The sequence below is a fragment of the Apium graveolens genome, chromosome 11, assembly GCF_009905375.1.
Source record: "Apium graveolens cultivar Ventura chromosome 11, ASM990537v1, whole genome shotgun sequence".
Lineage (NCBI taxonomy): Eukaryota > Viridiplantae > Streptophyta > Magnoliopsida > Apiales > Apiaceae > Apium > Apium graveolens.
The window spans coordinates 130,585,163-130,609,970 of NC_133657.1; the positions used below are offsets into that span (position 1 = coordinate 130,585,163).

Here is a 24,808-nt window from a genome sequence, read left to right on the forward strand (position 1 = left end):
GTGATCTTTATCAAGCTCATGATAAAGATCAAGGTCAATCTAATATGGTGATGGAAATAAATACAACTACTTATTACATAAGTCTTCTTCTTTGTTTAGACTTCTTGTATGCCTCGTCTTCTTCTTTGTATCACCTCCATTGGATAGCCTTCTTGAGACTTAAATTATATTACATGATTGAAAGTAAAACTAATCTAATGAACTTACAAGAATAACTCGAGTTACATTCGATATTTATGATTACAAAGATTGACGACATGCAAGTCGTATTTAAAACTAAAACCAAAACCAAAACCATTACACTAAGGTCGAAAGGCCATAACCATCCACAATGATCATACAACACATAAAAGCATGTTAAAACTCATAATCTGATCTTAACATATCATATTATCCATGATCTAATTATAAAAAGAAAATATGACAAAAATCAGAAAAATCAGAATCAAATCAGAAAAATCAGAATCACTGTTTACGAGCAGTAAACGACGTCAAACGCCTTACAGACGAGTCGTTGATAGCTATAGCTATCAGTTTTGTTCATACGCTCGTTTACCTATGGAATATGGTATTCGTTTGCGTAAATCGGCACCAGACCCAGATTTCAGCAAATCTGCAGCAGCCAATTCAGAATCCGTATCTAATATGATTCTCATAATTAGAACAAACATAAATCATGTATATATCAGTATATATACAGATTATATAATCATCTTATGATTATACAACTCACATGAATATCATATATTGTCAAAACCATACATATATAAGCATATTATATCAACATCAAATCATGGCGAATCACGTACATGCTCATATATCGAAAACAGTTAAACACATAAACGAATTAAAAACTTTTCGCAAGTAGCTCTGATGCCATTGAAGGGTTTTAGCACATAAACGCAGCGAAAACGTAAATTTAAATCTTAAAAAAAACCGAAACCCTCCGCAGGATCCATGCGAAAAATAATATTTAATTCATAGTTCAGTATGTTTACCTTAAGAAGCTTTACGTTAATGGAAAGATGGAGGTCTTTAATGGCGATCCAAAAATGATGAACGGAGATCCTTAGCAGCTGCTCCTCAAGCGTGAAGCACTCCACCAGTATCCACCAAGAAAACGATGTAATGAAGGAGGAGGAGATAGAGAAAATTAGGGTTTTGTAAATCTTTTTGGTTGAGGCAAAAATAGGGTTTATAATAGTATATTTATAGGCAAAATTTTCAGCTGAAAATTTTCCCATAAAATATTATTATTATTAACCCTTTATTATTCTCACTAATAATTAAAACACCTTTTAATTATTAATCCTTTTTCTAAACTCTTAAAAAATAATTCTCTCACTTGATTTAAATTCTTAATTACTAATATTAAGAACCTTTTCTTAATTAATTTATAATCAATTAAATCTCATTTAATCAATTATTAAATTTGTCAATTAATTATTTATTTCATAAATAAATAATTATCAGCCATTATTAATTAATTCCTCCACCATTAAATCATTCTCTTTTATGGTGTGACCCTGTAGGTTCAATATTAAGCCGGTAGTAGAAATAAATAATAATAAAACTATTTTATCATTATTTATATAAATTCTCTAATTCATTTCGTGAGGGATACTTCTCAGCATATCGCGACTATCTGGATAATACGAATTCACTGCTTAGAATACCAAGAACCTATTCAGTGAGTAGTTACCGTACAATCAATTCTTTCTACCCTGCAATGTCACGATTAAATACAAGGCATGGAACTTGTGCCAAGCCTATCTTATTTAATCACTTGCTTTCCCATTCACTATGCTTAGTTCTATTTAATGTAAATAAGAAACTCCTTTCTAATTTCATTCGCTCTGGCCAGAGATTCCTGAACTAGCATAAGTGGATCAGCATTGAACATTCTCTTCCTTCACTGGAAGGGGTAGATCCTTTATTGATCATACACTATCTTCGTGTACAAATTCCTATACCCTTATAATTGTCCCTTGAGACTAAGAACTAAACCAAAGCATAGTTCAGTGTACACAAGATGACTATGATAACCTCAAGTCTAAGGATACTTGTACAACTATCACTATGTGAACAACTGCTGACACGTGAGTGAACTCCATCAATTGTTCAGCTGTGTGAGTCATGTCCAGTGAACTTATTCTATAATAAGCACCTACATACTAGCTATAGTGTCACCACACAAATGTCTATGATAACAGACATCCTTCATAATGAAGCAAGCATATTATGTACCGATCTTTGCGGATTATTAATTACTAGTTAGTAATCCTACGACCAGGAACTATTTAAATTTAGAGTTATCATCTTTTAGGTCTCATTATTATGATCTCATCACAATCCATAAAAAGTTTTACTCTAAACTGTGGTATATCTTATTTAAACAATTAAATAGATAGAGCCCGCAATAAAAACAAAACAAGTCTTTTATTAATATCAATGAAATCAAAACATATTACATAAAAGTTATTCCTAAATACTCATACATGATTGGACTTAGGACATATCTCTTTCAATATTAGCCTGGTAATATCTACTTAGCTTTTTATGAACCGAAAGACTTGCTGGGTTTTAGAATTCTGCTCCTATTTTGTAAAGCTATGTATAGCTCTTTTGTTAAATTATATGGGGCGTGTAACCAATGATCATCAAACTTTCTAGTACTAAACATCGATGACCAAACTAACTGGGCATAACTATAGCTAACCAGTTTAATGATTTTGAAGCAAGTGTTGGTTTTATATGTTTTCGTTTGTTATTTCATGTTGTCTGGTGCATCAAGGAAAATAAATGGCTTTTTCTTTAGGGGCAGTTCAAAACAGGATTTTTTTTTGGGATTTTGTTATGTAAATTCGACCGAAATTAGTTGAAAATAATAATCAACCAAAAACGGTTGAAATTTAAAATCTACTGAAAACAGTATAATTTAATTTTTCACTAAAAGTGGTCGAATTTGATAAACAAGCATATATAGTTGAATTTAGCATTTTTGGCGGGTTTTTTCAAATTTGAACGAAAATTTGAAAATTTGAGTTCAAAATTATTGGCGGGATTTTTAAACTTAAATTCGACTGAATGCAGTTGAATTTAAGCGGTTGTATTTACGCGGTTGTATTTAGCCAGACACAGTGAACCGGCTAAATACAACCGTTTTATTAAATATGACTCGAGCAATTTCAACCGGCTCAAAAATCGGTTGTATTTAGTTAAATACAACTGAAAACGGTTGTAATTAACTAAATACAACCGTTTTTTGGACGGTTGTATTTAAACATTTTTTTGTAGTGAGGGTAATTCTGTAAATTTAGCGTGTACCAAAAAATAGGTACCATATCAAATTTTTCAATAGTTCGTATTTTATATAATAATAAAAGATAGATTAAATTGTATGTTTGAATGTATAAATAATTATAGTATATTAATCAAAACATGCCAAATTTAGTAGGTAGGTAGATGAATAGGCGCTATGCACTCTATCTCCACATTTAAGTCGTTATTAAGTTTTCAATCTCTAATTTATCTTTTTGTAGAAGGGGGCACTAAAGTCAATTTTTAAAATTTTAATAATTTGGTTAACTGTTTTTGACATTTGATATATGACAAAAATTGTTGCGAAAAAAACGGTTGCATATAATTTTATAGCAATAAATTTATGCTTATATTTTATGTATGTTTTTAGTTTCTTAGAATTTTTTTTAAAAATAGACGAATATAACATCATTTTAAATATTAATCTATCAATCTCATTCATTTTTTTACATTTTCTTATTTGAATTTGAAGTATCTATCAATTCTTTACATTTCAAAATTTATGATGAAATCTAATAATATAAAGTTCAACTACCTAACTTTTTTCGTACTCATTTTATATGTTAACTTTTGTTTGGTCCATCACTTCATTTCATTTACTTTTTACCGCTAATTTACACATTTTTTCAAACCAAACTTAAAGATTTCGGGGTGGGAAAAAAATTATATAATAATAATATACATTTACTCCTTTGCCCGAGTTTTAAAAAGGGTGGAAAACTCTGGGGAGCAAGTCCTTAATTTATTTGGGTCCCATAATAAAAATGTCATCACTTGCATGACCAAGTTCAAGCATTTCGATACCTTCTTCATCTTTCAAAACAATTAACTAGTATAACAAACATACATATATATTGCATTTTAGGGTATATTAAACTTTAAGTTCTTTAGTTGAAGATGGACATGCACGGGGCAAATGGAGTAAGAAGTGATGATAGCTGCCCCGATTTAACAAGATCTGCTCATCTGTTGTTGGTTGATAAGAATCCTGCCTCACTCGAATATACATCATCTCTGCTTCAACAACAACTCTACAATGGTAATAGATTTGATAATTAGATGCATATGCAGGGTCCTTTCATATTTTTTGGAATATTTTGACTATTTACCAAACATTTCTCATTTTTATATATCCTGGTAATACTTTTACTTTACAGATTTTGAATTTACTTCAATTTCATCTATTTCAAGATATCATAAAGTTCACTTCTCCCTCTAATCATCAAATCCTTTTTTTTTTGAAATCCCATTTGTTTGGATTTTGTTTTTATAAAATATTGGTTTTATAACATTTGGTTACTCCTCAAAAATATATTAATTTTAGTTGCACTTTGTTTAGAAATGATGTTTCTGAAAAAAAATATATGATGAAATTAATATTTAACAAATTTTAATCAATTAAAATTTTGATACAGCTTTAACTTATCATTTTATCTAGAATTATCTGGATGTCTTTTCCAAAACTCATCAATAGTAGTATGTACTATTTGTTTGTAAAAAAAAATATTATGTGGAGGTGTATGATATAATTAAAGTTAAAACTAACTTTACATAATTCTTATCCTAAAATATGTGTATATATATACTTGGCTTTTGCTTCAAATTAATGTGTATGATATAATTTAGTTAAATTCTTAAAATAGTTTCCTTACAAAAAAAATTCTTAAAAACGTTTGGATGACATAAAATCAAAAGAAAGTTCAGTAATAAATAAAACATTAATAATAAATGACCAAAGAATGTTGATACTACAAAACAAACAAAAACTAAAAGCAATGTCCCTTGAAATGCAGTATATACTGTATAATATAACGCCCTAATGAAAAGCCATAAAAAATATGTAAATAGTTACTAACATTTTTATGGTGATTTGGTACTATCAGTGACAACCGCTACCTCAGCAGCCATAGCACTGGAGTTTCTTGAGTCCCGTAAAGGCTTTTACGATATTGTGATGGCTGATTTTCACATGCAAGATATGGACATATTTGAGTTTATGCAGCGTGTTCGAGATCATTGCTTGACCAGAACGCCGATTATTTGTAAGTTGAACTATATTACTACAGGCACACAACACCCTTATATACTACAAATTTGATTGGGAATGACTAAATCGTGCAGTGATGGCCGAGGATAACCGAACGGACTTGGTAAAGGAGGCTCTTAAAAATGGAGCATCCTTGGTCTTCCAAAAACCACTTGCACCTCCTGACATTAAATACCTATGGCAGCGCCTATGGCCGCGAATTTTAAGTTTTCCCGGGAGACAGCGTGCTGCAACTACTTTCACAACTCCCAAAAAAAGGTTATGGACTAACTCTGATGACACAAATGGAAAAAGAAGAAAGTCCCCAAATGCACAACAAGGTATGATATGGGGTAATTCTGAAGAGCATGATGATAATGCATGAATTTTACTTCTATAGTACTATATATTTTGTTTATATATATCTTATCTTGCAAATATAGTATATCTGAATTGTTTGGCATTTAATTAGCAGAAGCTGGTTCAAGCAATTCTTCGAACTCGTGGAATAAGCATTGGTATTACCAATCCCCAAGCCATCAGGAGGTACTATAACTAAAACATTACCTACTTATTCATAGCCACATTAAATGTTTTGCAGTACTGATTAACGCTATCTTTTAAGCATGTGTTACATGTCACTTATCTTTTACCAGGTTTCAAATTACTCATTTTCATGTCTCCGCTTGATTAAATTTAGATTTTAAAAGTCTTTCGGTTTGGATATGTGCATATACTTCTCGGTTATCATTTCTGATATCCTGGTGGATGTATATAAAATCTGTTTCTTGGGTTTATAGTAAGTGATAATGAAGTAAATTTAATTAGAAGCTAGCTAGGGCAATTGTTTTTTGGAGAAACAATTTCAAGGTAATTTTATGGAAATTGTATTCACATATCTCTAATGTTCACTGGTATATATGTTCCCATATACATGCTCCCTGGATAGGAAGTTTGCACTACATGAAACCCTATGTATACTGTTATTACAAAGTGATCATGTGATCTAATCTTCTGTTTATCCTGCTACACTGCATTTCATCTTCACTCTAGAAACTTAATGATGGGACGAGGCACAACCCCAACTCTGTTTGCTATACCCTTACCGGTGTTGAACAAATCATAAATGGATTAAACGCAAACAATGCACTGGATGAAACATCTGAAAATGTTATCATGAGCACCGAAAGCGATCAAGTAGTTTGGGAAAATGGAGTTGAGAATGAGGGTCATCAAGTGAGTACCCTGCAGAAAGATGGTTATCGGACAGATGCTTTTCAGATTCCAAATCAAGAAGCATCAAATGATTTGAATAATGCGTTAAATGGGACACCTGAAAATGTTATTATGAACACAGGAGGCAATCAAGTAGCTGGGGAAAATGGAGTTCAAATATTCATGGAAGAGGGTCAAGTGAATACTGTCCAAGGACCTGCTAGTGCTACTAGTCCCAGTGATTCAATACTTGAAGGAGAACTAACTCTCGATGACATTTCTGAAATCTGGAGCTTCATCAATGGAGAAGATGTATAGGAATGGATGGGTCAGCTATGTCATACTACATTTTTACTTTGAGTAATAATAGGTTTGGATAATTTACTATTCCCAGTTTTAAACGATTTAGTCACAAAGGTATTTTGTTTTTTGGATTATTTTTCAATTAAATTTTAGACTTTCAGTAATTTCAGATCTGATTAAATTGGTTTATGAATTATTATCGATTATCTGACATAAAATTTGTGATTATTACTTTGAATTTCACATTATTATATGTCAAATACTAAAGTGAGCAATTTCGGATATGATTAAATTGGTTTATAAATTGGCGTGCATGATACAATATGGGAGCTGCCTGCTTATTTTTGATTGTCATCTAATAAGAAAGAGTTAACTTAAAAACTCATTCTTATATTGATGAGGCCTTGCCCACCAATTCATATCAATTCATTAATGCTATCTGTGTATTCTCATGGCAACTATTATCAATGCCAGACTGAGCTTCAAAACTTTACAGTAATAAAATATAATACAGATACACCATTACTGCCATGGTTGTCTTATGTATGTTGAAGTTGTCAAAGGCAACACTTCCAAATTGTCACACATTTACTCTTAATTTAACTCTCTCAGATGAATAAAAAAAATGGATGCTGCAAGTTCTTGTACAAGTAAAAATACAAACGAAACAGAAGATAATAAGAAGGAAACTTGGTAATAAAGTTAACAACATTACACGAGGACTTGCGAAACATATAATCCACATACGGCTGGGGTGTTAGAATTTCAGGCAAGATTTTAAATTTTGAAATTTTGAAGATTTTGTTTTCTGGATTTCAATGAGTGTTTAGCCCCGGGCCCGGCCAACATGTTGAACCGAAAATCAGCATTAGTAGTCTACTTAGACTTGTAACCTGCAATCTGCATAATGAAATTATTCTTAAATTGACTTATAATATAAGTTGTCAGTTACAAGTTTGTCTCTCGTAATAGCTGAAAATCAATTTGTACATCTATAAACCTTGCCCTTTTGCGGCTCCAAGTGATTCTTTCATCCCATTCCGCATGCTAAAGGACATTGTTCAATTCAAAAAGAGAAAGGTACCCACAAATACATGTACAGATATCTGTTTACAAACAATACCTGTACACAATTCCATATGAAATGAAAATTTTACATAAGAAAAATGAGTAGAAATAATAGCACAAGATGGATGTACAACGAGATCTGAATAAACAGAACTCCACCATAAGGTCCATTGTCTAAACCATCTGTTCATTAAACACCTGTAAAATCCACAGGAAAAAAGAAAATAGCAGGACAATTGAAGTTAGCACACAATTTAATGGAATGAGAGTATTGCATTTAACATTAACGATCAACTAAAAATTGCAAACAAACTACAAAATGGTGTGTGTGTGTGTGGCTAAAATCAGAAAATCTGGTCAACTTGTGGACCAGTCAGGTTTCAAATGCAAATTTAGAACTATGATGCTCAAGAAACTATTAAATGTAATTTCACAAATATCATCCCTACCCCAAGAAACTGAGACCACCCTTGCTTTTAGGCCATTGATGGGGCTTAACAAATTGTTAATCTATTTCAGAGGCAAGTATAAGGGTCAAGAGTTCGGCTGAGAATTAGTACGAAAATTGTAAAATATCCTTGTCACTAATATTTAATCGAAAAAAAGCGAGAAGAAGATTTATTTACTTCTACTTTGTCAAGTTGCCTATTCTCTACTGGAACCAATTAATTTGTGAGACATAAACCCAGTTCTTTCTGATTTCTTAAATATTTTTGTTAGGACCTGTCCAGTCCTTATATTTGTATATATATATATAAAGAAATGAATTCTTTTATTGATAAACACACACACAACTAGGTGGTATTCGAGAGACCACCCACTCTCCACAAACACACATAAGTCATCTTATTTCTTCCTCTCTCAAACATATAAATGGCTTCCCTATTTATAACCCCAATCTCAACTCACAATCCCTAAATTAAAGCTAAAATATTATTATTCCCACCAAATCCTCCCTTTGAAATCCATAACTGATGCACACACTAATTATTCAGATTCGTAACTGACTTAATATTTATTCTATTTATTATATTTCCTAACATTACCCACCGCCCAAACTTGAACCTTGTCCTCAAGGTTCAAATGAGAAAATTGTCTCATTCTTTCTTTTTCCTTTTCTTTCTAATCCAGAACCCCTGCCTCTCCGCCAATAATTTTCTAAATTCCTCCCAGTTACAAGAAGGCCGCTGATATTCCCCGCAATAGTCCAAGAACAAATGATCATTTCTCAAGTATACTACAGCCGACCATACCTTCTTAGTTGGTGTTGAGAGGTTTACTAATTCAAAATAGCTGTCAAAATAACTTTCAGCCTTCAACGACCCACCTTCAAGTTTTAAGCCTTCGAATATTTCAAGTCTTTGTGATAAAGAGTACATGGATGAGCTTGGAGGCGATGAGACATCAAACAAACAAGTCTCTTGTTCTTTGTTGTTGCCACTATTAGAATTTAATGGAGTCTGCCCTAAAACCTCCAATACTGGTAGTTGCTGATGAGACCTTTCATCTTCTTGAACTTTTCCAAAATCAATTTTTTGAAAATCTGATTTAAGCTCTCTATCATTCGCTTTTACTCCCTTCAGCTTCTCCTCAGTTTTGTGGACCGACTTCTTGGCCTGTTCCAAGCCTTGCGAATCCTCACGAGCAGACGGAAATGGTCCAGTAGTCTTGTGACTATAGTTGTCCATTTTTGCAAGTATGGCAACCATACCTTCTTTGAGGAAAGAAATGTCATTTTGAAACTTTTCAATATCCAACTTCAAAAATTTTGCTTGCATCTTTACAAAAAAAATAATTCCCTGGAAGTCGTCGATTCGATTTTCAACTTATTTTGCACTTGTCATTGCCCCAAGAACAGAGGTGCTCTGATACCACTGTTAGGACCTGTCCAGTCCTTATATTTGTATATATATATATATAAAGAAATGAATTCTTTTATTGATAAACACACACACAACTAGGTGGTATTCGAGAGACCACCCACTCTCCACAAACACACATAAGTCATCTTATTTCTTCCTCTCTCAAACATATAAATGGCTTCCCTATTTATAACCCCAATCTCAACTCACAATCCCTAAATTAAAGCTAAAATATTATTATTCCCACCAAATCCTCCCTTTGAAATCCATAACTGATGCACACACTAATTATTCAGATTCGTAACTGACTTAATATTTATTCTATTTATTATATTTCCTAACAATTTTCCTTCCAGAATACCCAGTGAAAATTCAGTATTTGTGACTTTTGGCAGTTTGCACCTTACAGTGGTCTCTTCAATGTGATTCCTCAGCTCTGGAAATACGGAAAACATGATGTTAATCTCTGGCTTGGAAATATGAAAAAATCTGGCGTCAACAATGTACAGTAATTTCTCCCATTCTCTACAACTTTCAGCAGTCCAGAAAACTTGTATGCTAATCTTGCCTTGGCCTCGTGGCTGCTGTTCCTTGCCTGTTAGGCTGCGGCTTAAGAAAACCTGGAGTCATCTTATCTAGGAGCGTATGCAATATCTTTATAGGACATTCAAAGTTTTGCTGCTTTTTTGGAAGCAAATTCTTTCGGTCTTCATGAAATACTTTACTTCTGAAAGTTAACACTCTAGTTGGCAGATGAAGCTTGAAACCTAAGCCATTACTGAATTGGTTAGTTAGGCACATTACTGGCAATCTACTCATGAATACTACTCACTACCAGGAGATTTCGGGAGTATGTGAAGGATGTGAGGAAGAAAATATAGTTGTGCAAAAGGAATGTGTGTTAAGAAGTAAGCATGACAATATTATGATAACAGTGCGATCAATGGAGTTGCAGAGTATCCAAACATATAAATCTTTACTACTAATAAATAACGATTCTATTAAAGCCGAAGCATCAAATGTCAGTTAGTTTCATAATATATAATTATTTGCTCTCTTAGGCCGAATAAAAATATTGGCATACAAAGGTTTTCAATTAAGATATTAAATAGTAATTGTATGGATGGACATTTTTTCTGAAAAAAAAAGGGATAACCCTTAAAAAGCATGATCATAAATGGTAATGTAGTATACAGAAATATTAATGTTTGAATATATAGCATTATAGCATAACATATAATATATGTAAATCTCAATGTCAGATTCATTTCAAATCCTATTACAACATCAATTCTATACATGCTAACTTCTACTTCAAAATTACCATATCACAATATTCAATGTATGAAAATTCCTATTCAAGATTTACTGACATTCCTATTACCATTTTAATTCTATATATCACAACTCCTATTAAGATCTACTTTTATCTCTCTTACAATTTTAATCAATATATGTTAGTATTACTAATTAAGATTACCTGAAATCTTATGTAGTTATATGTGTACATTCCTGTTAAATATTTACTCATAAAAAACTACATAAATATCTTCAATCCTATATAACCTTTACTTTTAAACCTATGTATATTCAACTTATATAAATCCTAGTTATGTGATATAAATATGCATGCTTTGCAGTCTCTAATGACATCAATAGATAATTTAATAAAAAAATGGATTGTGACAAGCATTAACATTTGTATGACTTGATCTTATATCAGGTTCGATTCAAACAAAAGAAAGATATAATGAGAACATGCTAACCCTTCCTGCAACTCTAAAACAGTAAGCCCGAATGATTTGTCATCACTATATTGATCATATTAAAGTAACTTGATTTTTTCAACCAAAAGTGATTGTGTGCAGGCGAGTGTGTGTGCGCATGTGTGCATGCATAGTGAGAGCATGTGCGCTAAGTGGGCGTGCATGTTCGTGTGTCATGCGTGTGCGTCATGTGTGCAACTTAATTGATTATAAATGTTTAATTCTGGAACAGCAAGCCCACGTGAATTGCCATCACTTAACTGATTATATTTAACTAGATAATTCTTTACCTAAAGCGCACACGCGTGCAAGCGAGCACGTGCATCCATTCGCATGTGTGACTGCATAGTGTGAGAATTAGCGCTGGCCGGGCGTGCATGTGTGTGTGCCATGTGTGTATCATGTGTGTGTGCCATGTGTGTATCATGTGTGTGTAAGTGGGCGTGGTGTTTGCAACTAAATTGATAATATTTAAGTAACTTGATGTCTCTATACCCAAAAACATATGTGATGTGTGTGCAAGTGGACTGTGTGTGTGTGTAGTGTGGGCATGTGCGCCACATGGGCGTGCACGGACGTGTGTCATGCATGTGTCATGTTTGTGCGTTGTGTGTGTATCTAAATAGTGTGTGTATTTAGTTCATAACAAGGACTACCCAACAATTAATTCCAGGATACATAGGAGTACATCACTGAATACACAAGTACATTAACCATCATGCTGAATAAGACAACACTTCAGATAAGATATCATGAATTTATGTTGGTAGTATATATTACTCCATATCTAACTGCCAATGATTTGAAAGATCATTAATGAATATTTACATAGTAATTAGTAATCTCTTATCTCTCCATCCCAAAAATACCAAGCAATTGACATTTTCACGCATTTCAATGACTTCGGAAGAGGTACTTGTTTCAATTTACAAATATCTTTTTCACACATGATAATGCAAAAAAGGAGTGGCTCAAACAAAATGAGATGCAGGAGTACATGTTTAATAGGATATTGTCACCATCTCTTTCTTTAAATTAACTATATATTTCAACATGTACATTATCATGTTTGTGACCCAAAAACTGAGTGAATTGTAGGATCTTAGTTTAAAGAAACTGTCTCCTTTTTCTTTGGGTCAATTATATATATTTTTTGAGTTATTAATTTTATAAGTTAAATATTCCATATTTTATATATCAAAGTCCATGTTTTAACTATTATAACTCGATTCAAAAGACCAAATGATCTGTATATTATTATTTTTGCCCGCGAAAAGACTGACAGATACCAAAGTTATCTTGTTCAGCTTTTACAGTATAGTAGAGATATGACATGTGGATGGGTGGTGTTTTTGATAGTTTCTTGCTTTATAAATAAGATTCCTCTTGGACCTAAAGCAGAACTACCTAAACAACAAGGTATATTTCGAAGATGGAAATCAAGCCCAAGATAAGTAAGGCATTCGAGCACAGCTCATTAACATATCTATATATATACAAATGCCAACACATGCATACATGCACAACTGATACACACAGACACTCATAACTTGGCATAACTAAACTGTATAAGATATTGCAGAAACATATTCGTAAATATCACACAATCACCCTTTTTCTTTCTGCTAATTCATAATCACCTTTAAATTCATACTTCCACATGAAATATATGATACTGAAGGCTTGTTTTACTGGATAAACTCTAATTAAAAAAAAATGACTATCTACAGCTATAAAAACTGCATGGAAAACCTATAAACAGTTAGGAATGAGTTGTACAATTGTCAAAGTAAATCAACCTAATAATAAAAATTACCAAAAATATTTACCTCTAAAAGGAGATATTCAGGGAACATATGCACAGGAAGCAATAGGTACCCTATTATATAGTTGCAGTGCCGTATCTTTTACACACTCTACCAATAATGATGATCGTTTCCGAGGTAGAGGCGGATTTTTTGCTTAGAATATTCTGCAGATAATTGGAGATGACCATTAGAAACTAAAATCCAAATTCTTTTTAACAATTACTATAGGACAAGTATTTACATGTAAACAAGAAAATAATAGTAACTGGTGACAAAATTACTCTACCTTCGATCTGCCAGCTGTCTATTCTTCTTGTAGGGATGCTGTATCAGGCGTTCAATGAGGCCATATTGAATAATTGGCTGGCAAGTCCAATCTTATTTTATTTCTCCATATCAGAACAAAGGGTACCATTTAAACAAGTCAGTCTTATTTTTCAATTCCCCTAATAAAGGATGCCAGAATGATGGAAACCCAAACTTTATGAGCTTCATCTATATGAAATGATATAGATTCCTTAACAACCATTCTGTTTATATACTCGAATTATAAGCTTGAACCACCAATAACACACTAAATTTATACCAAATGTTAATCCTTTATGGGAAAGATTCAATTCATTCTTATCATCGTAATTGGCGAAATTTCAGCCCCTAATAGGAATCAGATATCATAAACTTTCACATGTAACCTAAAACTGTACAAAGCATGAACGAGAGGGGGGTAATAAGTTCATCACTCAACAGATGCATAACATGACTACACCTCTTCCACAGTGCTCGGGAATCAGAGAAAAATCATAGAAACACCAGTTCAGGGACATGGATCCATTTCCTCACTTCTCCCTGACAATGGTCAAGATTCGGGAGGTGAGTGAAAGAAAAACCCTCAAATTACAGCATTTTTATGGCTGTACGTGTCAGTCTAACGGCTTATAGCCTCCATTGCAAGCCGTACCAGACGCAAGAATCCATCCATATCTTGAAAACTAAAATCAAGGGCCTTTTTAACCGATGGCAAACCCTCCCCGTACTTGGTCTCCTCCCTTGAATTGGCAGTCACAAAAGAAATTTGTGATTTTTTGGAGGCTTCCATTGCAAAATGGATGTCTTGCACCTGCACGTATTCACATTTTAACTACAAGTAATAAAATGAAAGAAATGCCAGGACAAACTGGAAGATACAAAATTCAAAAATGCAGACATAAAACTGAAAGTTTCATCACGCCAAACATTATAGTCCCTGGTATTTCTGAACAAATTCCTAAATAATGTTAGTGATGATATTGATGCTATTTCATAATTCTCACAGTTGAGTTTTTTAATGATTTCAAGACGTAAAAATAACATACTAGTACATTGTGTTTATGAAATTTTCCTTTTTTAAGATTCAAATTTTTATATAAAAGGAGAACTTGCAAGTTTGTCTCATCAATCTATAAATTCAACACTACCTTCTTAAGTTTTACTCCAGAGTTGCAGAGTTAGGTGTAAGATATATGATCTGAGGAGCAGAGATAAATCTTTTTCATTTGAACAATATGAATTGTTACTGTGACCTCATATGCCCTACCATAAAACCTTATCTGCCAAACAATCACATGCATTTTTTTTTTTTGAATAAATCACATGCATTTAATACTAGACAAACTCACACACAGTGTTCAGAATGTAGAGATTGAATATATATTTAATTAAATATTGCATCACGTTTGAGATAGTCTAGAAAATATATCCTGAATTCCACTTAATTTTATAAATTAACCTATAAGAAAAAAAATGCTACATGCACTTACGAAGTTAAGAAGCCGCAAAAAATGTTTTCGCGGTCGAACAGGTATTACATGATTTCCAGCAAGTTGAGGAGAATCAACACCCTTTGTTACGGTAACTTTGTCCGCAGTCGCTATGTTGTTCAAGTTATCCACATCTGAAGCAGACGAAGAAGGAGATTCTCCTAAAATTGGTAATATAATGGAATCATGTAAGATCAGTTCTAAAAGCCACTGATATCTTTTTATCACACTAGCACCAACTGAAACTGATTTTACAATGTAACAGGATACAAACTATTAGATCAGCTTAGACATGCACCAAAAGTTTGATCTTAGCAACAGCAGACGGGGAATTTTTTATTTAACTAAACATAAGGATAAGGTAAGACACCAAACTCCCTGCTAAATTAAAGAGATTGTACAAGTTAAGATAATTAATTTAAACGTACAGCTTTATATTCCAAAACTATTAGTTTTCAAATTAAAATTAACATTTTCAGGTAATGACCAAACCAAACATTACCTTCAAGGAGTAAAGAGGCATACACGGACCTTACTCCTACGCCTAAAAGTAAAGAGGCTATTCCCATTAAGGAGACCAGCGTTAAAAAAAATATCGTTGAGTTTTAAAATATTATTGAAATTTGAAGAATTAAAATAAAATGAGATGCAAAGACAATGTAGATGGTTTCCTATAAATGTGCTTATACAATAAATGAATGGAGTAAAATCGTAAAACGGCACCAAAAAAACATACAACATCTAAAGAAAAAAAAAAGAGCAAACACACAGAATCATGAGATTGTGAATAAACCATATTATCCTCAATGTAAAACAAATCTCAGAACATTAAAGATTATAGGAGAAGCATGACCACCATCTGACCAGAACTATAATAAGTGCCACAAATAAAATAAGTACCACAAGGTCCAAAAGTGAATTCTATATATAGAAATGACCGGGACAGATCACCTCTACCTAAATGCCCCTAGACAACCTATAGTTCTGTTAAGGAAAGCCGTAATTTGAATAGATATTTATTATTTAAGGAACAATAATTGCTTTCAATATATCTCATTATTTCCACAACCATTAGAAATCCATGTTCTTGACAACTATACATGGAAATAAAAGCAGAAAGTGATGAAGCACTCAATCTCCACTACTATAACGAAACCTAAATTTTAACTTAAAAGTTAAAAGAATATATTCACTAAATTTCATACTCAATAAAATGGATTCTTCAAAGACTGTAAAGACACAAAGGTGATCAATTAAACATTTACCTGGAGGAACTATATGCAGAGCGCTTTGTAACTCATGCCGATCTTTGCTGACACTGGAGTGTGAAGAGTAAATTACTCTTAGGTATGCAACCTCTGCGCATTTATAGGCCAAAGCAGCAGAAGCCATGTCTTTGATTTTCTCATACTCATGGGCACAAAATCTTAAACATGCGAAAAGTTCAAGTAAGAAACACATGCACTTAAAAATTACTTTGAAAAACATGTGTTCAATACGGAGAATGTACTTTGTAAAGTGGCAAGAAAAGATTAATAGAAGGTTCCCAGCAAGCTTTAGATTGGAGGCAGCCACATCATAAGCATATAATATTAAGATAACCATAATAAGACTACTTGGTAGCAAAAATAGTTCTGCTTTAAAGGATAGCAACTACCAACTAAAAAGTTAATGCACTTCGGAGTCCCTGAGCATATATTTTTATATATAACATTTATCGGTGTTTCTTTTGTAATGTGAAGGGGTACAAAACTATAAGGTCTGAGAAGACATCTAATGACATTCTAAACAATAACACTCACAAGGAATGTATTAGCAGAAATAAGAATTAATTCTTATAATAATCAGCATAGCGCGTAATCTTGATCCCTATATATGATGAAGCTACACAGTCTTTCATAATCAAACTAAAGCTCTAAGGACAAGTTTGCTATCCCTAATCTGAAAGAATGATTTAAAAAAAATCTAGAATACTCTAGGTAATGGGTTCCATGATCCATAGTCTACAATACTGTTCAATCCAAGATTCATTGAGCCTTTTCCTGGGATTCCCTGCATCAAATGTTAATTTCTGGGAGTTGGGAGTATATTACACTTTTAAACCAATCAAAAAAGGAAACCAAGAAACAAAAAGGAAAGACTATTTCTAGGGAAAAAAACCAGTGGAGCAGAAGATTCCAAGTCCTTCCCCACAACTGAGCAATAGACTCGAATTCCTTCTATTAAAAGAACTGTTTCTTTTCAATTTGAAGATTGGAACTATTACTAGAGTGGATTGGATTTGTATACTTTAAGAACTCCCAGCCAAATTCAAAGAGTTGAAGGGTTTTCAATTAATCAAGTATATGTACATGACAAACAAACACCAGTTTTAATATCTCATCTCCAACTCCTAATTTGAAATTAACTGGATACATAAAAAAAAATACTTGTAAAATGATCACAAGCAGCATGAGAGTCCATATATAATATGCATATACAGAGAGCGAGATAACGTACAACAGGAAAATTTATTCAGAGACAAGGGCAGCTTAGAAATTTCAAAAATACGTACTTGCAAAGTTTAGCCGTACTACTATACATTTGCATCGATTGAATCGCCTCCCCGTGCCTGGAATTCTCATTGTTGCTAGATTCTAGTAGAGATGCTCCATATAGAAACTTCAGAGATGCTTGAAAGTATATCCCCATACTTTCAAGAGTCGACCCAGAATTCTGTAAAACATACGAAGTTGCAGAAAAAGTCAGGAATAACAGTCAAAAAGAATTTCCAAAACCACATATTAGACAGAAAAACAATTTACAAACCTTGAGGCGGTCAGCCAGGTGTTTCAGATCCTTTGCCTCTTTTACAGCATTGCTAGCAGCCTGACTGGTGGAATCTCTTTGAATAGGACTTGGGGCATCTATATCCCGACCCCTGTGACCATTTGTGGGATCTCGGGAATCGCTGAATTGATTACCATTCCCACTCTGATTCTCTGATTTCTTGATCAGTTTACTGGCCTTCACTGCATCATCACCTTCGCTAGTACTGACTGCTAACAAATTTACACCATTGTCTTTCTGAATTCCATTAACTGGTTGGGGCCAGCGTGTCATCTCATTTTGACCTCTTCCTGATGGAGGCAATGAATGTGACTTCCCTTTCCCGGATACATCACCCGGGTCTGTTTTGTCAGTAGGAAACCTTATCAAAGATTTTTCGGTATTATATTCTGAGCCATGGTTGGATATTTTTTGTCTTATATCTGAACTATCAGATGCCCATTTTGACTGAGCCTCTTTTTTACCACTTTCAGTCGATGGATTTGTAGCAAACTCATTCTTAAAATATATATTCTTTTCAACTTTTTCAGAATTTAAAGCATTTTTTTCCTGTAACTTACTTCTTGCTTTTGAATATTCAATGTTGGAGGAACGATCTGCATATCCATGGGAGTCTGCTTCCCTCAAATTACCTTTTTCACACTCAGATCTGGTACCATGACTTCTGTCTTTAGATCTTGAAGACGACCCCTTTCCGAATTTACGACTAGACCCATTATTGTGATATTGGTTCCTCTTCCCACTTTCATCATCTCGGCACTGTTCTGATATTAGAGGCTTGCAAGCATTTTGTTCAGGTTTTAAGGTATCAGTAACTTGGTGAGTTGATACAGCTTCTGCCAGGGCTTTTCTCCTAGATTTGTGAGACTGGTTCCTATCGTGAAAATCATGCGTAGAGGAGTCCAAGGAACCATGTTTGCTGGAGGTGATACTTACATTCTTCTGCACCATCCTCAATTTGTCAATCTGAGCACCATCTTCACTATCGGAAACTTTTCTTGGACTACTTCTGGCCAAAATTACTGCTTCATCAGTATCACCTTTACCTCCAAGGTCTCTTCTGGTTAACATAAATGTATCTTGATTAGAAACTCTTACAGGAGATGAAGAAACTGATTCCACTGGGGAACCTTTCACTTCCTGCAAATTGGTTTTGCTCTTACGAGAGCTAGAAACCTTTGAAGAGCTAGAAGTAGCAGCAAGAGGTGGCTGTGTAGATCCAATATCATTTTTAACAAAATCAACATCCAAGCTCCTACCAAACCGACTATTTTCAAGATCTGCCCCTGCTTGCTGGTCTTTAAGGCTCCTATCTTTATTGTCAATCCAACCACTCCCCTTACTCATGGAGCTTTGTCTTCCCCCAGATTTTGAGACCCTTCCTTTCTTTTCCTTACGGTGGTTGCTTTCACTGGTTGCTTCCATAGAATCCCTGCGGTCATCGGGACGATATCGTTCGTTACCGTGGGATGTGGTATACAGCTGACTTTCCTGATATTCGCTGATCTTCCGCTTTTTCACATTTCCGTCAATGTAATTTTCAGTACGAAGCAAACTGGCATCTGGGGCAAACTGAGTCAGGTCTTCAGAATTTCCAACACTAACCTTCGAATCTCTCTTAAAGTCCGTGGGATGATCATCATGCTTGTGTTGATGCTCCCGTAACTTATCCATTGACAAACCACTAGTTGAACTGCGACACACTTTCAAAGAAACACCCCCATTATCAGACTTCCAGTCTTCATTAATATGAACACCACCTGCCTTGAGTTTCTTAGGGGCTTTAGAAAATTCTTTATTGATCTCACTACTGTTTCTTATCTTTGATCTCTTGAAATCACCTGTGGACACATAGTGTAAAGTAAAAACATGAACATTGCAAGACAAAAGAGTCAAAAAGGGTGCTGTAGTGCTAAACTACCTTCAACGGGGTTCGCAAGTGTTATGCTATCCTCTTTCCTCCTTTGTCTGCGTTTCTGCCCAACTAAGCCACTAGAATGGCCAGAAAACTCAATGTCAACTTCATTGAAACTAGGAGAATGGTTCTCACCATTTACGCTTCGAGTTTTGACTGGTGCTTGAGGAATCTTCTTTTTAGAGTCTAAATAAGGGGAGGAGCCATTGTGGATGGACGTATTAAAAACATCTTTGGAACCATGTTTTTTCCTTGCACCAACGTCATGGAGGCTTTGGTCAACATGCTGGGCCACAGCGTCCCCTGATAATTCCACACCAGAATATCTGTTCTGACTGTTATGACCCTCATGAACAGGAGCAGTAGCAAAGGTTTGGTTAAGGGTGAATACAGCCTTTGTTGTCTCGTCCTCACTAATACTACACCGGTTCATTCCATCCCTACAAAAAAATTCAGAAAATTTACATGGGAGAGAGAGAGAGAGAGAGAGAGAGAGAGAGAGAGAGAGAGAGAGAGCTACTCTTTACTGTCTAAATATTATGATCAACATATACTGCATTCTCAGGAGTATAGTTTTTTTGTCAGTAAAGTATCCATAATCATATATATCTATATATATACATATATATATATATGTCTGTGTGTGTGTGTCGGTACCTTCATTTTAAAATATACTTAAAGGTATTATCTAATGGTTGTAGTGATTCCTAGTACTGCAAATTGATTCGTAGTATTTTGACAGGGCGATATGTAGAGCTTTAAGTGGTAAATTTACTCGGTTTGAGTGAAACCTGACCCTACAACATACTAAATGGCAAACTACTGCTTATGGGGTCTGTAACTATAAAGTAAGCAAATAAACCGTTTTGTATCAGCAATTTACAAGTATTCAAGGATGAACAGTCTGTTAGAACGAAAGAAAACTTACAACCAGTTGAGCATGTTGCACACCCATGTCTTAGGGAGAGACTGTGGATTTTTACCAGCTGGAAGAAGCCGCCACTTTTGGCATTTGTCACAACAGACCCAATCTTCGTTAACAAATGGACCTAGTGAGGCAGCAACATCAGGAATGAGCCTATTTCCAGTAGGAGGAACCAGACTTGAAGTCGCTCTTGTATAGGCCTCTGATCTAGATAGCTGATCATTTTTCTTACTACTTGATCGATCCTCAAAAATAATATTAAATTCTCCATTGCCTTTTTGGACTGCTGCATAATTACTAGATTTATCAATAGAAGGCGTGTCATCAGAAATATCATCATCTCCCAGCTCCTCTAGGTCTCCAAAGAAATCTTTATATCTATCCTTGCCCTTTCCAATATCTTTTATGCTATCATTCACTTCACTAGTAGACATATGAGTTCTAAGACTGGAGTTCTTCCTGCTATTAGTCTTTGGATTATCATTCCGCACCTCCATGATGATTTCTGCACCACGACTATGTGTTCCTATTGATTTCATTTTGCTACCGGAAGACACTTTCATGTCATCGACAACGGGCGATAAAAATTTCTGACCACTTATATGTCTTGCACGATCCGTGACCTCAGTATTAAAACTATTCCTTTCCCTGGATATATGTGGGTCAACTCTCAGTGAAATATCAATTCTTTCATCTTTAAGGCTTCCTTCTCTATCTAGATATCCAGACTCATCACCGTGTGAATTAGTTTTATTTGCCCGTGAGACAGTCTTTCCTTTGGCCTTCCCAACAGAGCCATTTTCTTGAACTGATGCTGGTCCCCGTGGTTCATCTTTTCCTAAATCAAGAAAGTTTTCCTCCATCCCACTTTTATTGACCACTCTAGATATATCAGAATTCCTGGCAGTGTCTTTTGCTGATTCAGCAACACTACTGTATGGATTTGACAAAAGAGGAAGCCTCAAAGCATTGGAAACTATTTCACCACTAACAGAGGTGTCAACATATGTTTCCTTGTTGTGAACATTAAAATTCTTTAATCCCGCTGTAAAGGCGTTCTTCTCAGATGATCTAGGTTTCTTCTCCCCAACAGGTTTTCTATCAGACCTACTAGAATCAGAACCGTTGACATATAAATGGGAACCCTCTTGGCTCCCCCTGTGCTTAAGGGGAGCAGCTATACTCTTTCTGGAAAGCAATTCCTTGTCAGTCAAACAAGTCAGATCATCATGGAGGGGTGACAACAGAAGGATACCATGAAATGGAAATGATGTCATAATCTGCTCCACCACATTGACAAGAAAAAAAATAGATACTAGAAGTCAGTGCTTTGAATACAGGGTCAAGGGACCTATAAGATGAGATCAGTGTAGGAGAAAAATTCACCTCAAGAATACTTGTGGGAGATTCCTCTGGTGAATTCTGAGGCTCACAAGCCAAATCACCATCTGCTGGGCTGTCCTCAAATGATGAAGTCGGCGAGACATCCAGGCCAAGTCCACTGTATATTTCAGCATTCTTTTTGGTTGGAAAAACATCAGAAACCATCTTAATTCGGACCTTACAATTTTTTTGATCTGATGGAAGAGGCATGGTAACTTCTCTTTTAACACAATCATCCACACATGAGGCCCTGGGTACAGTTAGTGTTGCCTTACCTTGAGCCGTTGATCCATGCCTAGCAGATAGGGATGCACTAGAGGAAACAGAATGACCTCGAGCACCCTGTATGACAACAGAGATCAAAATAAAATTCAAAATGTATTGCAACTCTCTGAGTAACAATACATGTGTGGTCAATAAAAACATCAGGTTGAACAAGGATATCTACCTCCAGAGTCAAATTGTTTGGAGATTTTGATGCATTGTGGTTTTGAACTTTTGGTGAAGTTTTTGGATGAGACCAAACAGGAGACCGTTGATAGGATGGCAGAAATGATCCATATCCACCAAACTTTGATCCTGTGAGATTAAATCAATTTCCAAATGAGCAATTCTCTGATAAAAGTCATTGTAACTCATTCAGTGTTATGAGATCAACAGTTCTTCATTTCCCTTTCTTTTTTGGTAAGTAAAACATCAACACTAATGCTAATTACTCTTACCCAGGTTCTCAGCAGACACCCCGCCTTCAAAATCCTTTTGAAAATGTCCTAAAACATTCTCAAGTTTCTCGTCCTTCAAAGAAAAGAAAAAGTAGGACACATGAGAGCTAGTATGAAGTAAAGCTATCTATGGAAAGAGTTATCATGATAACAAATGAGTAAATATTATCCAGTTTTGCCCCTCAGTCCGTATAGGAAATGATTTTATTTACTCTTTTGTAATATGCTGCTTCTTATAGAGTATTAAAACACATTTACAATATTAAGAAAAAATATTATCAAGTAGATACAATTGCTCTACTTAAAGTATTTAGGTTGTTGCAGAGGATCCAACCCAAATCATTAGATTTACCAACTAATTCAGAAACTATAAAATCTCGAGTTGATATAACTTTATCAGAGCCAAAATGAAGAGCAAATATATTTTAGTCCAGAAAACCTTTTCAAACATAAATCAACTTTTTCCGCATAAATCATGATACAAATAACTGCTACTTTATAGAAAGGGCTAGCAAAGCATTGCTCATTTGCCTTCCATTCTGGCGCAGCAATTCAATGTAGTATTTATTATAGCAAATTTAACCGATAAAACAAATTTAATTTCAAAGTGCTAGATCACTAACCTAATATCATTAATTAAGTATCAACAATGCAACCCGAAAAGGCCAAACAGAAACAAAACTGTATACATTAATTCACATTACAACAATCAAGTCAACTTGAATTATCATAAACAAACAACTAATATACTACAAAATTTATCAAAACATAAACACGCAAGAAAAATCAGTACAAAATTTAGCTCAATCAAACAAATTAAATAACTTACGATATACGCAAGAGCAACATCTGGATCAAAACTCGAATCCACAGCATTCTTATTTAAACAAGCCTCTCCTTCTTCCAACTCAGTCTCTTCCATATTCTTTCACCGCCAAACCCTAAACCTAACCCTAGCACCTTCTTTCCACCACTTCTGCAAACATACATCATTCAAAAATCAATCATAACACGACATTCAAAACCTTAAACACATCATTTCATCAACAAATCAATCAAAACAACATAAATTCAATAAAACAAATTAAAACAAGCTCAAATAACAACAAAAACAACTCAAAAACACATAATTAATATCAAAAAACAACAATTCATACCTCAACCACCTGCCAATACCTTACCAACACATAAATATAAATACAGATTGTGTGCGTATAAATTAAGAGAATCGGAGCTGAGCTGCGCACGATCTCCGATACAAACGATAAAAATAGAATAAATCGTCGTTTTATTCGATCTGTGCAAGGTATATGAAATTTGATGAACAACGAGAGAGAGAGAGAGAGAGAGAGAGAGAGAGAGAGAGAGAGAGAGAGACTGGGTTTGGTGTATAGCAGCCGCGTTTTTTTGGTTGTGTTTGTGTCTGTTTATAATTTTGTATTATTTATTAATTTGTTAGTACTATTTGTGTCAAGCCCACAGATATTGTGAAAGCCTTTTTTATATTTGTATGTATACATTACATGTACTTGAAGATATGTTTTGTTAGAAACCAGTTTACTTTACTTTGGCCGGTAATATTTCCGTTTATTTTTTCAACGGTTTGTCTTAACACATCAAATGTATGGGATTGGCCAACGAGTGTAGCTCACGCGCTTCATATTTGAATATTTACAATTCTATATACTTAATAAATTAAAATGTTACAATGTTAAAACTTGTGCCTTATAAACAAAATAAGGTTAAAATTAAAAATTACATGGAGATGATGTCATGATGTCATCAAATATACTTACAAATCAATGATTATTATAAAAAGCTAAAATTTGAATAATTTAAATTTAATATATTATAATTGGCATATGATAT

General features: G+C 34.2%; 2 protein-coding genes across 3 annotated transcripts; one reads left to right on the forward strand and one right to left on the reverse strand.

Annotated features, from left to right (window-relative positions):
• Nucleotides 1–5,191: 5,191 nt before the first annotated feature.
• Nucleotides 5,192–6,972, forward strand: LOC141695182 (uncharacterized). The gene is made up of 4 exons (XM_074499446.1): nucleotides 5,192–5,363; nucleotides 5,443–5,688; nucleotides 5,823–5,893; nucleotides 6,401–6,972. Exons 1-4 carry the CDS (start codon nucleotides 5,276–5,278, stop codon nucleotides 6,878–6,880), a joined length of 885 nt encoding a protein of 294 aa, XP_074355547.1. The 5' UTR covers nucleotides 5,192–5,275; the 3' UTR covers nucleotides 6,881–6,972.
• A 794-nt stretch (nucleotides 6,973–7,766) lies between these two features.
• Nucleotides 7,767–24,352, reverse strand: LOC141696905 (cysteine-tryptophan domain-containing zinc finger protein 3-like). 2 transcript variants are annotated; one of them, XM_074501048.1, is made up of 16 exons: nucleotides 24,097–24,352; nucleotides 23,769–23,915; nucleotides 22,940–23,012; nucleotides 22,666–22,796; nucleotides 22,493–22,559; nucleotides 22,221–22,411; nucleotides 20,838–22,114; nucleotides 19,916–20,349; nucleotides 17,974–19,835; nucleotides 17,720–17,880; nucleotides 16,431–16,591; nucleotides 15,166–15,326; nucleotides 13,656–14,486; nucleotides 13,391–13,533; nucleotides 8,383–10,562; nucleotides 7,767–8,131 (listed from the first exon to the last, which is right to left on the reverse strand). In XM_074501048.1, exons 2-13 carry the CDS (start codon nucleotides 23,859–23,861, stop codon nucleotides 14,295–14,297), a joined length of 4,803 nt encoding a protein of 1,600 aa, XP_074357149.1. In that variant the 5' UTR covers nucleotides 23,862–23,915; nucleotides 24,097–24,352; the 3' UTR covers nucleotides 7,767–8,131; nucleotides 8,383–10,562; nucleotides 13,391–13,533; nucleotides 13,656–14,294. The 2 variants fall into 2 exon arrangements, with proteins under 2 accessions (XP_074357149.1, XP_074357148.1); XM_074501047.1 differs by having other exon boundaries at nucleotides 22,221–22,559.
• Nucleotides 24,353–24,808: the final 456 nt, after the last annotated feature.